This window comes from Episyrphus balteatus, chromosome 3 (genome assembly GCF_945859705.1).
Source record: "Episyrphus balteatus chromosome 3, idEpiBalt1.1, whole genome shotgun sequence".
Classification (NCBI taxonomy): Eukaryota; Metazoa; Arthropoda; class Insecta; order Diptera; family Syrphidae; genus Episyrphus; species Episyrphus balteatus.
Window position 1 is genome coordinate 18665683 of NC_079136.1, and position 16587 is coordinate 18682269.

A 16587-nucleotide genomic window follows, 5' to 3' on the forward strand; every position below is an offset into this window, starting at 1 on the left:
TACCTATGTAAGTCTATAAATTTGTTTCCCATGTGAAAGGGTATTTTTTTGAGTTATACATAAGATGTGGGTTTATTGTAAAATCAAAGTTATAATAATTGTACCCTATTGAAATTCAGCTATTATGTTACTTTTGAGATTTAATGCAAGTACTTATCTAAAGTGTTTTATTTATCTAAATAAAAATTGATGGGCTACCCTAATGAAATTTGGTAACATCATAGTATTTTCGGGATAGAAACTGAGAATAAAGAGACTTCATAAAATAATTTTTAGGTGAAAGATGTTTTTTCGAGGAGTAGGTACCTAGGTATCACAAAAGTTGATATTAAACTGTCTTAAGAAAATCTTTTTTGTTTGACATAAATCAGGACGTTTGACAGCAAATGCAATGAAAAAAATCCTCTCCAAGAGCACAACCTAAGCATGAAAAGTGGTCGTATTTTTGACAAAATTGTTGTTTCTTGAACTGAATGCTTTACTTCGTTTTTCCTTTTTTTTATAAATGTTGTTTGTTGAAGAAATTGAGGGCTTAATTCTGTCATATCGGTTCAAAACATAACATTTATTAGGTATTTCTCCTTGAAGTCTAAGAAAAATGTGGCATTTGGCAAAAAATAAAATATTGAAAAATTTTTTTTTAACAATATTTTTTCAAGGCTAAATTAAACAACTTTACCAAATTTAGTAAGAAAAGCCATTTTTCTGTTGAATTATTTATGATTTTTGTATTGACATTTACAGTACTTAGTTTTCTTGATGAATGAAACACTTTATTTTTATTTGCACCTCACTTCAAAGATTGAGATCTCAGACTCTTATATTTAGAATGTTAAATATAAGTCAATTTCTTCTTCACCAAACATGTTCTTTAACACCCCGAAATTTCGTCTGGTGAAAAAAAAAAAACAATCAGAGATCAGACTCAAATTCGTACTTCAAACCATAAATCAGTCGGCTATGTGAAGCTGGCACCCCCAAATGCAAATTTTTTTTTCAAACCTGTCTGGTTCGATTGCCCAAGGTTAGCCCAGGATAGCCCAACTTTTTTTTTTCCTGATTGCACTAATTTTTCAAAAGATACAACAAAAAACTTTTTTTTCATATCAGAAACCGAACAAATTTAAATTTTTCCTGTGAAAAAATCGGTGGTTTAAAACCGTGGTGTGTTTGCCCAAGGTTAGCTCAGGATAGCCCAACTTTTATTTTTGCTATCCTACGCTTAGTTTAAAAATTAAAGAAGAATTAGTTTTTATTCACCACACCAAAAAAAAAAAGTACGTATACACCTCAGTGACCTTTTTTTAAATTTATAATTAAGAAAAATTAAATCCAGTGGTGTTTGCATTGCGCCTCAAATGTTTTTAATTTGACTAAAATTTTTACTTGATTGAATGTAGTCCATATAACATTCCTGTTAAGAAGCATAAGTTGACTTTTAACATTAAAAACCACAACATACAAATAATTTTTTAAGTCTTAAAATCAATAATTTTTTTAGTTTGCCATATATGTAAGTACCTAGAAAAGCTACATACTTACTTACTTACTTAGGGTGACCAGCGCCGTAAGGCGGCTACAATCCGCTGTGGATTTGGGCCTCAACCAACAAGCTTCGCCAGCCAGCTCTATCTTTAGCTCGCTGCTTCCAGTTTCGCACGCCAAGTTGATTGAGGTCCCCTTCCACTTGGTTGCGCCACCTCAGACGAGGTCTTCCTCTAATGCGCCGTCCCTCTGGGTTGGAGTCGAAGTGATTTTCTTCAAACATGGTAGTTAACAGTTTTGGGTGATTCCCTAGAGGACAAATTGAAGTTTTTTTTTAGGACCAAAACTAACGGTACCTGTCATATGACGGAAACAGAAAAGTTGATTTCTTTCAAAAACGGCTCTAACAATTTTAATTAAAATTTTTCTGCTTACTGTTACAGATAAGAGCCTCCTTTTATAATAAAAAAAATATTTTTTGTACCGTTATTAACGGTACCTGCCATAGAACGGCTTTTTGGATTTATGAATTTCTCATAAACGACAAAACAGATTTCGACCAAATTTTTAATACAGAAACGTTTAAACAATCAATATTTAAAAAAATTTTAAATTTTTCAAAAAAACACATTTTTGGATTTTTAAAAAATATTTCAAAATTTTTTTTTGAAAAATCAATTTTTTGGAAACGAGTTGGTAAAAAATTTTAAAATTTTGTTTTTATGTGTAAATTAATTATTTATTCAAAATTGCATATCAACTTTTTTTGTGAAAAATGTTAGAAAATTTTAATATAAAAAAATTATTTTTTTAAAAAACGGCTCTAACGATTTTCGAAAATTTTTTTCTTAAAATTCCTTTTTATACTAGAAATAAAATGGCATACTTAGTTTTTTGTAAAAGATCATTTAAAACGGTATTTAATTATTTATAAAAACAGATTTTATTTTTTTGCACCACTAACGAAATTCCGTGAAAATATCAAATTTTAAATTTTCCCTTATTTTGTTCAATGAAAAACTTTAACATTAGAGTAACTTTTACCATAAGAGCAAGTACGTGCGACCCCAGTCGTGCAACTTATTTTCGTAAGCCCACCCTTAGTTCAAAAGTTATAACAAAAAAACTTTTTTTCAAAATACCAACCTACTACTCCAGTATCACAAAAGTATAAAATTTTGATTTTTAGTAGGTTGGTATTTTGAAAAGAGTTATTTTTTTTTACTTGTGAACTAAAAGTGGGCTAACGAAAAAAAGTGATGTTATTTGTTGGAATTAGCCTGGTTAATTGAGAAAAAATGGAAAAATGTTGATTTGTTTAGTAACTTCAAACGTCTTTGATACTTAGTTGTTTTCAAGCTTCAAAAATGCACTTAACCTGTTATACTAGTAACCTCCACGATCGTGATACTGCAGTGAAAAATTTGTTTAACTTTTTTACTGTTCTATTAAAAAGACAAGACCCAATCAAGGAATGATTTAATTGCCATGTCCAACACAACTTACATTCTTAAATCAAGACCAAATCACATTGTAACATTGAGTATAAAAAAAATCAATTTGACCTAAATCCTAGACAAAAAAAAAAGTAGGTAGGTACCTACTACATATGTATGTACTTCCTGGTTTGGACAATCTATAAAAACACGATGTTCAACAAGTTTGATTCCACATGTCCACATGTGTGTTAGCTCCATAAAAAGTTACAATCTTGTAGATGCAACGCAGTGATTTCTTGTGTGCGCACTTTCAATAAACATTTTCCGCTTCAATTCTGTTTCTTACCAAAAACCAGTCTTTTAACATCTTCTTGGACAAATATTTAAAATTCCTTAGATTTTGTACTTCAAGAGTGAGCTTAGAAGATCGACATTAAGCATCACTTGTATACATAAAAAGATCCATGATGGCGTAGGTAGTTTTCTTACTTTTGAATACAATTTCAATCCAACATTCAAGTCGGTTCTATAACATGGTCGTCGTCGTCGTTATTCACGGGATCATGGGAAGAGAGTTGCCTTTAACTACAAGAAATAAAAATCAAAAAGCAAAAAATTGCTCCAATAAATGCAGCTTGTAGCCATAATGAGATGATCTCTTTCACCCGTCGTCGTTTGTTCACATATTCCTCTTTTAAAAAAACTAAGCTTATGTTATAGAAAAAGGGGGAATGGGGGCTAGTGATAAGAAAAAAAAAAGAACCTGAACAGATTTACCCCTACTAAATAATTAATGTTCCAATTGGACCGAAGTTCCGCAGGAATCTTCTTCATCAAATTCTAGAGAGTCAAACTAGACGAAGAGCATCTTTTTTTTTTATTCTTCATTGGTATTCCCGGTCTCGATCCCGATTCCAAAAGCATCAGCAGCCGGTATAATGACTTAAGATTTTTAATTGAGATTATCCTTAATTGGTTTAGTGGTTAAATGGCTTCAGAGAGAGATGATGGTGGCATTGGACTTGAAGAGTCTTCTTTGGACGAGTGCAAAAAATGGGAACATCGCTTTTCGTGATGATCACAATCGAATAAGGTGCTGAACAAGCTATGCAACATGGATTCTACTTAACGCTTCATTTAATATCTGATATACCTTGATGGAACGACTGACTCTAGAAGGTATACTATACAACATGGTGATGGTGAACTAGACTTGGTTTGGAAGAGTGCATGGTTTCTATTGTTTTAAAATTCTTTCGCACGTTCTAAGTTGTTGTTGTTGTTGTTGTTGTTGTTGGTGGGCTTAAAGGTATACAGTGTTTTTTATAAGATTGGCTGTCCCAATGTTAGGTGTTAATATAAATCAGAGATGTTGTTCTAAAAGTCATCAATGGCTTCGTAATTGAGGGTAACTAGCTGAAGTTGTTTGAAAAGAGTAAAGAAATAGAGTGAATGGAATTGTAATGACATGATCTGATCGATGCAGGTACTTTCTAAAGGCAAGGATATACCTACATAAATAAATAAATTGGCATACAATAGGTATACGAAGAAATTTAAGGTATTTGAAAAGCTGTACTTTTCGTGATATCCACTATTTTGGATAACTTTATTTTTATTTAGAATATATGTAATTTTCTCGGGACTAAGTAGGTACGTTTTTTTTTTTTAATTTTAAATTAATTTAAATTTTTTCATCATCTTAAAACTATGGCTTTAATACTAATGCCTTTAAAACAACAACTAAAAGAAAATTGTTAAAGTTATAAAACTTGACAAAAAGTTTGTTTTTATAAGAAGAACCATAAGGACCAGAAAAGTCTATACAAAAAAAAAAATTGGGTCGAAGGATGTTGATTCGTGTAAAACGTCTAAGAACTTAAATATAAACGTTCAATTTTTCATCAAAACCAAAAAAAAAATTAATCAATTAACTTTTCGGGACCAATTACAGATTTTACTGTTTCTTCGAAAAAAAACACCCTTTAACCTAAAAAACACCCATCCACATGAAAACAATTTATAGTTTTACTTTATTCGTAATTCCCATGGGAAAGACAACATTTTTAATAAATTTCGTAAGGGTAACTTTTATACCATTGATTTTATCGGATTTATCGCGGATTTCCCTTATTTCCCCAAAAAAAAAACACCCTTTCACCTAAAATATTTTTATAGACTACTTAGATTCTTGGTTTCTGGTTTAAATCAAACATTTGTACCAATTTTCATTGGTGTAACAATTTTTTCCCAATTTTTATGGTACTAATTCCGAATTTCATCATATCTTAAATAAAAAACACCCTTTCACTCAAGATAATTTTGTAAACTTTATTGATTCTTAATTCTTATACCAAAAAAATCTTTTTCACTAAGTTTTAAAAATTAATAAAATATAAGTCAGTTGTTATGATACCTTTATTACACACAACTCAGCCCATCAAACACCCTTTCACACAAAAATATTTTTAAAAACTTTTTGAATCATTTGTCCTCGCTTTATCTAAAACCTTCATCCCGAATTTCATCAGTGTAGCATGTTTTTTACATGGGTTTCGGTTATATTTTACCAGTTGAGGTCAAAAAACAAGCACCCTTGTTTTTAATCGGCAATAACTTTTCTTAGAGCAATCATATTGACTTTATTTTTATGTCATTAGATTCAGCACCAAAAGATACCTTAATAACATGTGACATATGTACATATGACTGTATTCCACAAAAAATTTTTACTTGCGATATCAAGTTATGCATTCGTACACAAAAACGCTCAGATAACAATCAGACATGAAATTACGATGAAGAGATGATAGAAACTGTAGGTACTTGTCATATACCGATTTTAGTAAGATTGAAATTTCTCGAAAACGGCTCCAACGATTTTGTTAAAAAAAATTCAAATGTAAGCTTTAAGACAAGGGGGTCAATTCCCGGTCTGTGAAACTGTGAAGTGATAAGTTTTATCACGTTTTCATAATAAATTCAATTCTGGATTTATGAAATATAAACAAACTTAAAAAATTTTTCATAAGAAAACTGAAATGATAAATTTTTTATCACTTTACAGATTCACAGATCGGGAATTGACCCCAAGGTCTATCTTAATGATTTTTTTTTTTTTTGAAAATCATTATTAACGCTAGCTGAGCCCTTTGTTTTAATTCGGATTTTCTCCGAAACTACTTATTCGATTTCAACGAATTTTTTTTTGTAAAAAAGCACTTATATAAAAAATTAATTTTTGGATTTTGAAAAAAATTTGAATTTTGAAAATTTTTTTTTTTGAAAAATCAAATTTTCAAAAACTGGACATTGAATTTTTGACGTGATAACGTCTTATAAATCGATGAACCATGGCAGCCACCACAAAAAAGTGACGCCATTTTCTAGCGTTCCACTCTCGCACTTCGGCAGTGCGGCAAAAATTTCAATTCAAAATTAAAAATAAACTATTCTATAGCTTATTTGAAAGATAATAACCTAAAGGTAAATACATTTGAAGGATTTTAAAAAATTATATCTTTTAATAGAGTAAATAGGGGTAAAACAAAATTTCAAAAAATTGGCTATTTTCTAAACGCGACAATGTAAAGAGTTTTATTTTTTTTTAAATCAATAGATAAATTTATTGCAAAACTGGCAAGGGTATTGAGAAAATTCTAAAAAAAATCAAAACCAAGTTATAAATGGTTTTCTAAAACTAAAACATGATTTAGACCTTTGACAAAGTAGTGATTATAGGTAGGGGAATTTTTTTTTTTGACAATTTGAAAAACGTCGTTCGAAAGATAATAAAAAAAAGTTAGGGGTCTGATACGGATTTTTTTTTAAGGCTCTGTGTTTCGAAATATGAATTTTTGAAAAACACCTACTTATTTTGGGGTATTTTTGGGTGAGTTTTTATTTTTTTAAATTTTTTGTAGTATTCAAAAAATCTCAAAAAAAAAAATTGGTATTTCAAAATGGTTTTTGACCGAATAAAGGGAAAAACAAGTTTTTTTGTCCCAAGTTTTACCTTTTTTAACCGTTTTTTATTTTTATCTTTTTTTCTTCAACAGATAAATAAATGAAATTTATATTGTAGATAGATAATAGACAGGATTATATCTATATCTGTGCAAAATTTTAATCAATTTTGTAGTCACAATTTTGAGATAACGGTAAAATAAAGCTTTATTATTCAACAGGTTCTATCTTTTGATCTAAAGCAAATACAAATTTGATATAATTTTATTGAGCATCCTGATGATGTTACCTTTCATTTGGTATATCACACATAACTGTACATTCACTACAAGCTACACATCACAATGTTAAATTAAAAAACTTGCGAAATACCTCAAAACACCTGTGGAGATCTGTTGATCATGAACAGCTACCAGTATGGGAAGTACCGTAATCTCAGTTTGGAATTTCGACATAGTTGGTTTTAAAAAATTCTAACTTTTTTTCTAGGCATCGCAGAAATAAGATTGAAACATCATATGAAAAATCTTTTATAGGTTGTCAAAAAAAAAAATGATTCAATAGTTTGAAAACATAAAATTATATGTTTTTTTTTTGCTTTTTTGATGAAAATTGATCGAGTTCAAAAAATTCTGCTCCTTTTTGTAGATGCATAATAGACATGATCGATATATATATTTTGAGCTCAAGCAATAAGCTTTCAGGTGGTATAAAATTTATTGTAGGTTGTTGTATCCAAAAATTGAATTTTTGGGTGATGGAAATGATTTTTTCACTTTTTTAATAAGAAATTATTGTTTTTAATAAATTATTTTAATACTTTTTGCGCATTGTAAAAATTTTAAAATGGTTTTATTATTAAGAAGAAATATTTGGCTTTTTAATGGTATAATTTTTTTTGTAAAATAAAAATAAAAAAATTAATATAATGAGAAAAGAAAAAAGGTAATATTTTTTAGCTTTTTCTTGTGAATTATGATTGTTTGAAATAAATAAACGCTTCAATTGACTCATTTTAAAAGAACACAACCTGTTTTCTTACGACGTTATCACGTAAAATCATCGTCCGTAAACCGGCTTTACAGACAATCTCTTTTTTTTGAAATTTTGGCTTTAGCTGTTGATTGGTAATTTTTTCAAAATGGCATCCAAATTTTATTTAAAATTTTTTTGTTTTCAAAAAAACTGTAGATGCCTATAAAAAATTACTTTTTTTAAAAAAACGCCTCTAAGGATTTTGAAATTTTTTTTTCTTAAATTGCTTATTATTAAAAGAAATGAAAATGCATTCTTGTTTTGGAGCTCAATTTGAAAAACGATTTTTTTGTTTGTTTTTTTTTTTTTTTTTTTCAAATATAAAAATTTTCTAAATTTCTATTTAAAGACTCTTAAACATTTTATCAACTTTAACCCTAAGAGCAAGTTCGTGCGACCCAGTCGTGCATTTTATTTCACTATATTTTTGACCCTCTCCCTCTTGTCCGCAAAAAAACACCCTTCGATCCAATTTTTTTTATAGACCTTTTTGATCCTTAGTTCTTAGTTCTTATCCCAAAAGCAAACTTTTTGCCATGATTAATGAGTGTAACAAATTTTTTTAAGCCTATTTTACCTGTACAAGGAAACTACGGTTTCCAAGCGCTTTAAATTTTTTACATGAATTAAAAAGAAGGCAGTTAGACCATTAAAACGAAATACACCACCGCCTCGTGGGGCATTTGGAAAAAACCCATGTGGGGATTTGGAAATGCCCTACTTGGGGCATTCCAAATGCGTCACGTGGGACATTTTGAAATATATCTAATATTTGTGGCATTTGGATTGGAAGTGCATTTGGAAATGAAAATAAAGAGTCTCATGGATAAAATGGCGACTTTAATAAAAACTAATTTTTTTTTAACTACCAAATAAGATTTCAATCTACCACGGTCAATCTGATTGTTTCCTGTTTCTATAACTTGGTATTTTTGTGTGCTCGTGCATCCCTGATGAGTATCCGTTTTCTATCCCGCAATCCAATTCAATTGGTAATAACATTGTCCTCCTCGCACAGGTTCTTCGTTTCTTAAAAACAATTTTATCAGCTTTAATCCCCCAAAGAAGGTATATATAAAAGATTCGAAACATTTCCGCCTATTTGGCCGCTTGGGTGCACCTCTTCTTCATATGAATGCTGAATGCAAATGGCTAATTGAAGGGAATTTTATATTCGATTATCGGCACCATGCAGAATCGCGTCGCTCAGGTCGCTGCTGCTACACCAGCAGAACTGCCTCTGCCGGCGCAGGAGGGACAAGCAAACATCTATGGACAGTGTCTATAGAAAAATTTCAAGTTTTCAAACAGAACACCCATGAGAATGGAGGCAGTGCCCAAATGACTATCGAAATGGGATCATCATCATTGTTTTGTTAGAATATAGAATTGGTGAGCGCATTTGAATGGGCATAGGAATGCGGGTGGAAATCGAAGTTCGGTCGGAGTGTGCAGCTAGCAAATGATGTTATTTGTTTCTCGAGGCGATATGAATTCAATGAGGTGGGTCATTTGAGATGGTTAGGTAGGAATAGATATCGGAGGTGCGGCGGGACTGAGAGATTCAGGATCGAACTTAAGGCTCACTACTCTAATTAATATATTTTTTTTCTTCTTCTTTCTTATATTAAAAAAAAAACATAAATGGAGATGTATGTTAAAAAACTTAAAAACTTATACATTTTTGAAAATTATTATTATTATTGTTATAAATTATAATTGTTTAATATTTTTTCAATTTTGCTTTTATTTTTTGTAATTTTTAATTTATTATATTTGTATACTGTTATATTGTCATAAACGTATATTATGTTCTGTAGCTCAACTCAATCAAATTTTTAAGCTTCACTTGCTATAAGATAATTTAAGTCTTAATGTGTAAGCATTTAATCGAAATAAAACTAAACTAAGTATCTATGAGAGGAGTTTTCATGGGCAAAAGAATGCCCACAGATGAAGTCTTATCAGAGGTATGGAAAATTTGTTTGCATTAATTTTACATTGAATGTAAATTGTTTAATCAGAGATTGTGTAACGTAAAATTGCAATTGAGATCAAAAAAGGGCTTTACCTGCCTGTAAGAAAGAAAGATATAAAATATTTAGTGCATTAAATTTAAACAATAGGTTCCTCTCTATTCTTTGTATACCTATTTTCTAAGACCTTTGCATGTTACACTTTTTTGTATTGTTTTTTTTTTTTTTTGATGTAGGGCAACCGAAAAGTTTTCAAAATGCAATTGTACATGCATATTGTATGACGTATAACTCCAGTTTAGGTACATTGTTACAAAAAAAAAATCGAATCCGAGGTCATAAAAAATTGATGAGCTCCCGTTTTTGAAATATTACCGTTAGAAAATGCAAAAAAAAACTTTTTTTAATTCTTTGGACGTTATTCTTTTATGAAAGGAAATTTTTTTAAACATAAATCTTGACGATTTATATATGAACAGTTTTCTTCTTTTAAGACCTCTTTAAATTGCTCTTATATCTCCAAACGCAACCAAACCGCGCCCAAAACGCGTCCAAAACACGTCCAAAACGAGTCCAAAACACGTCCAAAACGCGTCTGAAACGCGTCCAGAACGCGTCCAAAACACGTCCAAAACAAGTCCAAAACACGTCCAAAACGCGTCAAAAACGCTTCTGAAACGCGATTTATATATAAACACTTTTCTTTTTTAAGACCTCTTTAAATTGCTCTTATATCTCCAAACGCACCCAAAACGCGCCCAAACGCTTCCGAAACGCGTCCAGAACGCATCCAAAACACGTCCAAAACGGGTCAAAAACGCGTCTGAAACGCGATTTATATATAAACATTTTTCTTTTTTAAGACCTCTTTAAATTGCTCTTATATCTCCAAACGCACCCAAAACGCGCCCAAAACGCGTCCAAAACACGTCCAAAACGCGTCTGAAGTGCGTCCAAAACGCTTCCGAAAAGCGTCCAAAACGCGTCTGAAACGTGTCCGAAACGCGTCTAAAACGCGTCCAAAACGCGTCCAAAACGCGCCAAAAACAAGTAAAAAACGCGTCTGAAACGCGTCCGAAACGCGTCCAAAACGCGTCTAAAACGCGCCTAAAAGCGTCCGAAACTCATACATAATCGTAAACTATAAATTTTCATAAAATAAATGAAATGAGATCGATTAAATAGTTTAAAAAAAAATTAATACAAGTTTTAGGAACAATACCAATAAATCACTACTTAAAACCAACATCGCATTCAATAACTATATGACCTCAACAATATTTACAACTTCTACTTCACTGTTCAGTCCATAATTCAATTTGATCTCCTTCGAACGATCACGATAGTGATATATCAAATTCTAATAAAAAATGCAAGTCTGGCATAGACTTCACACGTATATCCCGACGCATCGTCACTTCAAATCATCATCATAATAATTTACTATCGAACGAAAAAAAATACAAACAAATTATGACTGGTTGCATGCATTTGCTCAACTATTTTAAGAATCCAACAACACTGTAGAATTTAGGAGTAGGGTTGTGTCAAAGAGTGATTTTTCAAAAGCAGTTCGATTAAGCTGATGTCACACACCATGAAGATCGTTGAGCGAGTCTTGGGTAGCCGACTGCGAAAAATAATAAGGCTATCTGATGACCAGTGCGGGTTTGATATGGGTGGATCTGATATCTGATATGGGTGGCCCTCAGACAACGAGGAGTTCCGGAAACCTATGTGCGGATAATTATGGACATGTATGATGGAGCAGTTACTAAAGTAAGATGTGCAGCTGGAGTCACCGAAGAATTCGAAATCACAGTAGGTGTACACCAGGGAAGCGTCTTGAGTCCTCTGCTCTTTATTACCGTTCTTAATTACCTGCTTCAAGGCAAAGTGACGGACCCAAAAGTGCATCAGTTATTCTTTGCTGACGATGGAGCCATCATAAGTGAAGACCCGATATCCCTGCAACGAGCACTTGATGTATGGGTGGATGTTCTAGAAGGTAGTGGGTACCGCATAAGCGCGAAAAAGACAGAATACCTATGCTGCCCATTTTCTGATCCACACAGGCCTATTCCTGACATTTATTTGAATGGTGTAGTGCTTCCCAAGTGTGAAAAGTTTAAATATCTGGGGTCTATGATAAATAACGAAGGTACTTGTGATGACGATATCAATCATCGCGTAAGCGTAGGGTGGATGAAGTGGCGGGAAAATTCTGCTATCTTCTGTGATCGAAAAATGCCCCCTAAGCTGAAAGGAAGGCTCTACACCGCAGTTGTGCGTCCAGCACTCACATACGGTTCACAATGTTGGACAATGTACAAAAAGTATGAGAGTAAGTTAACGGCAGCTGAGATGAAGATGCTTCGCATGACAGCAGGAGTAACAAAGCTTGATAGAATTAGAAGTACGAAGATCCGAGGAAGCCTTCATGTTAAAAATACCATCTCCCAAAAAATTGAACACGACCGACTCAGTTGGTATTGCCATGTTCAAAGGAGAGATCCTGAGAACCCCGTCAAAAAAGCAATATCATATAACGTTCCAACACGAAATAAAAAGAAAGGTAGGCCTAAAAACTCCTGGTACAAGCAAATGCAAAAACACCAGCATTCAGTTGGCCTCAGAAACGGAACAATACAAAACCGGGAGGCTTGCCGCCGATTTCTGAGGTCAACCCGGCGAACCCCACAGGCGGATCACTAGTGTGAAGCAGTAACGTGGGAAGGTTATGATCCCCTCGACATCGAGATCATAACAGCGCCGAGAAAAAAGGAAGAAGAAGTATTGCCGTTTGAAATTTCGAAAAGATATCTACCCTAAAACTATCATAATTTTGTTTAATATCTTCTGTTTCGCTAAAAATATTTTTTTGTCTTTACTATTTTGACAGAGGTATTTGAATCATGTAAACCCCTTCTCATAAAAGAAAAACAAATTCGCGTACAATTTTAAATGCATTTTCAAATGCATTTTTTTGCGATTCGTTTGGCTGAGATTAGGAAGACAATTAATTCGAAAGTTACCAGTGTTATTTAATAAAAATGATTTTTATTTTAACTTGTAAAATAATTCTGGACTAGCGGAAAACAATGCAGAGCTGTTTAAAGGCAAATTATTGAATCGATTATTAAATTACTAGGGATCGGGTTTCCATGCAAATGCATGTTTTTTTAGGAACACCTTGGAAGCATAGGAACGAATTTTGTATACGAATCAGGAGATTTCCTTAATGGCAATCAATTGAATCATTTATTTTCAAAACATGATAAGTCCACTTTTTTTAAAAATTCGTTTTTTTGACTAAATTGTTACTCTAGGGATAACCACGTCTATCTTCAAAATAATGAAGTCTCTACTCCATCTATATCCGATTTTACAGCTAAGCCAAATATTTGTTTGTATCAAAAACAGGATAAGTCCCGGACTTATCATCTTTTGAAAATAAACAACAGCTTTTTTATGTGTAAATGCAATATTAAGCTATTGGCTGAAATTCTAAGTTTAAAGCGTCTTTAAAGTTAAAGAAGCACTCCGGACATTATATTTTAATCTCAAATACAATTTTGTGATAGACTGGGGATGAAAGCAAAATTGTGTACCCATTTTAAAACTAATTTCACATCCGTTTATTTTCAAAGTATGATAAGTCCAAAAGCGTTTTTATTTTTTATCTTTTAAACTATCGCTCCAAAAATTTAAAACGAAACGGTATTTTTTACCTAGGCAAAAGTTCTACAGAATATATTTTTTATAAATTTTGCTACACACATCAAAAGAAAATAGAACGTTTTTTTCTTCTCCAGCAAAATTTAAAATCATGGACTTATCATGTTTTGAAAATAAATGATTCAATTGTTAGTGCATATTTTTTGCATATTTTGCATTTATTTGCATTTTTTTTTGCATATTTTGACATATTTTGAAAATAAATGCATTTTTTTTCGTGCATATTTTCGCAAAATTTGGCAAAAATAACGAAATAACACGCTTGAAATTTTTGACTAAAAGTGACTGAAAGTCAATTGGAAAAAAGTCAAAAACGTAAGCAAATGCTGTGCAAAACTGACAAACCAATGTTGTCCAAACTCATAAAAAACACGATCAAATGATAAATTGGATTATTTAAGAGTAAATTTTCTGCAATTTTATTTATTTTTTTTTAAAGAAAACCCCAATCTTTCCAAAAAGTTACATTTTTGAACTCGGAAACGGTTTCGTATATAGATTTCATAAGAGTTAGGTACGTAAAATCTTTTTATAATTCTAGAGAAATATTGATATTTTACAAATTCATGTGGAATTAAATGCATATTTAAAGTACATATTTTCTATTTTTAAGTGCATATTTTTCCTAAGTGCATGAAACTCCTATCCCTATACATTACACTGTATTTTAAGGACAGGATGGTCTTAATTTTAACTTTCATATTTTTAATTCAAAAAGCACATTTTCAAGTTCATGCCTACTACAAAAAATTTTGTGAAAACAAATTTGACATGAACAAAATTTCAATTAATTTCATCTTCACAATCCTGAGATAACATTGAAAAGATATTGTTATTCTAAACACGTTATATCTTTTGATCTAGAGCACATACAAATTTCATTATACTTTAATACGTATGCTGAATTGAATTACCTTTCATTTGATATATCACACATATATCACACGGTACGTGCTCTACAAATTACACAATCTTAAATTAAAAAAAAAAAACTTGAAAAATACCTCAAAACACCTGTGGAAATCTGTTGAAATTCCGACATGGTTGACTTTAAGAAATTATAACTTTTTTCCAGTTGTCGTACAAATAATGATTGAAACATCATATCAAACCTCAAATAATAAGCTTTCAGATGATATAAAATTTATTATAGGATGTCATATTAAATAATCGACTTTAAGGTGATGGAAGAAAAAAAAAGATTGTTTTTCTTGCTTTTTTGGATGAAAATTGATTGGCTTCAAAAAATTCTAACGCTTTTTGTAGATGTCGGACAGACATGATTGAAGAAAATATTTAAAGCATAAATAATAACCTTTTATATGATGTAAAATTTATTATAGGTTGTCATACAAACAAAGTGGATTTAAAGGTGATTGAAGATAAAAAAGTTAGTTTTTTTTATTTTTTTTTTCCACTTCTACCATGTCTGAATTGCACACATGACTTTTTTGATGTTTTGTTGCTACAACACCAATACCTTACCTTAAGACTTATTAAAACAAAACAATATCTAATTTATTAACAGAAATAGTTTTCAGCTATGTACTTCCCAGGTGTTAGCCATAACAAAACGCGCCAAAATAACACCATCGTCTATTCCAAAGTCACTGACTCATAATATTATTATTATTGTTCCACGCTCATAATCCCCTTGCAGATGTTTTGAATACCTCATATGGCAAACTACTTTATACTAACTAGAGATGAAGCTATAAAGACTTGTTTCGTAGGCGGATAACTCTCCACCTATAACACGAAATAAAGACAAACAAAACAAAAAGAAACAGTCATTGAATATGAAATTTTCTTCTAGAGTATCTTAATAAATATCTGGCAGTTACACCTCGAATCTCAACCACGTCAGTTGGCTTTAACATTAAATTAACGATATATAAAAAAAAAAAATACGAATAAAAACTATGTCTCGCCGCGGTAAAAAAGACGAATACATTCAAACAAAATGCGAAGGATGGAATGGAAAATTCGTATATGGCGAAGGATCTGCCAACAATGTCTCCAAAGTGCGTAAGCACAACGAATTCGTAACGAATACAAATAATTTCTACGGATTCAACAGAGAACCAATTATCCTGCCAACAACGTGGGACGGCACATTCGCCAAGAGCGGCGAAGTTCGTATACAACAGGAACGCAATCGATCCGATGATCAGAATTACTTTGACTACAATACTGAGCCGACAATTTTGCCCACCGAATGGAATGGCCAATTCGAATTGGATCCAGACGATGTCCGCATAAAGCCAGAACGAAATTATTCAGATGTCAGGGATTATGCGGAGGCAAAAAGATTCCGGCAAGTGAATTGAGTTGAGAACAATGGCGAGCAGCAAATAGCAGTATTGGATAAAAAACAAAAATAACAAATAAAAAATCCAGAAAAAAAAATAAAACGAACGAGTTAAAAAATATGGCAGATCGCAAGCTATAGTCTAACCAAAAAATGCACGAAGAAGGAACCGCTCTCTCTACGAAACGGTCTTTTCGCACCAAAAAAAAGGAGAATCTTTTTTTTTACTAACTTCCTACGCTAATTACTGTTGAAAGTTCGACTAACTCATTTCTTGTAATTAATTTATTTTGTACATTTTTGAATTTTTATCATCAATGGAAATATTATATATACAATAAAAAGTAGCTACTTTTTCAAATTAAAAAATAACTGGTGTCGTGTTTGTGTGTTCCGCAAGATACCTTTAATGGCAAAACTATGATGGGTGTCTTAAGTGGGCGGTTTACTTTGCACTAGAAAGTAGATTTCAAGTGAAATAGTTTTGAATGCAAAATTGTATTTCTTTTATGGCAGTGGTGTCCAACCTTTTTGCACCCGAAATCGCTTTATTGTACCTGTTAATATTTTATTGAAACAAGTCATTTTAATGAAATGCAGTTACTTTTAAAAAGATGTAAAATTATAAAATTTAGTT

The 16587-nt window shown here is 31.6% G+C and overlaps 1 protein-coding gene across 1 annotated transcript; it reads left to right on the forward strand.

Annotated features, from left to right (window-relative positions):
- Positions 1-15516: 15516 nt before the first annotated feature.
- Positions 15517-16053, forward strand: LOC129914044 (uncharacterized). The gene has a single exon (XM_055993084.1). The coding sequence runs from the start codon at positions 15562-15564 to the stop codon at positions 15967-15969; it is 408 nt and encodes a 135-aa protein (XP_055849059.1). The 5' UTR covers positions 15517-15561; the 3' UTR covers positions 15970-16053.
- The last annotated feature ends 534 nt before the right edge of the window (positions 16054-16587 follow it).

What these genes read in the sequence shown, in the direction of transcription:
- LOC129914044 (XM_055993084.1), top strand. Translation starts at nt 15,562, where the DNA reads ATGTCTCGCCGCGGTAAAAAAGACGAATACATTCAAACAAAATGCGAA.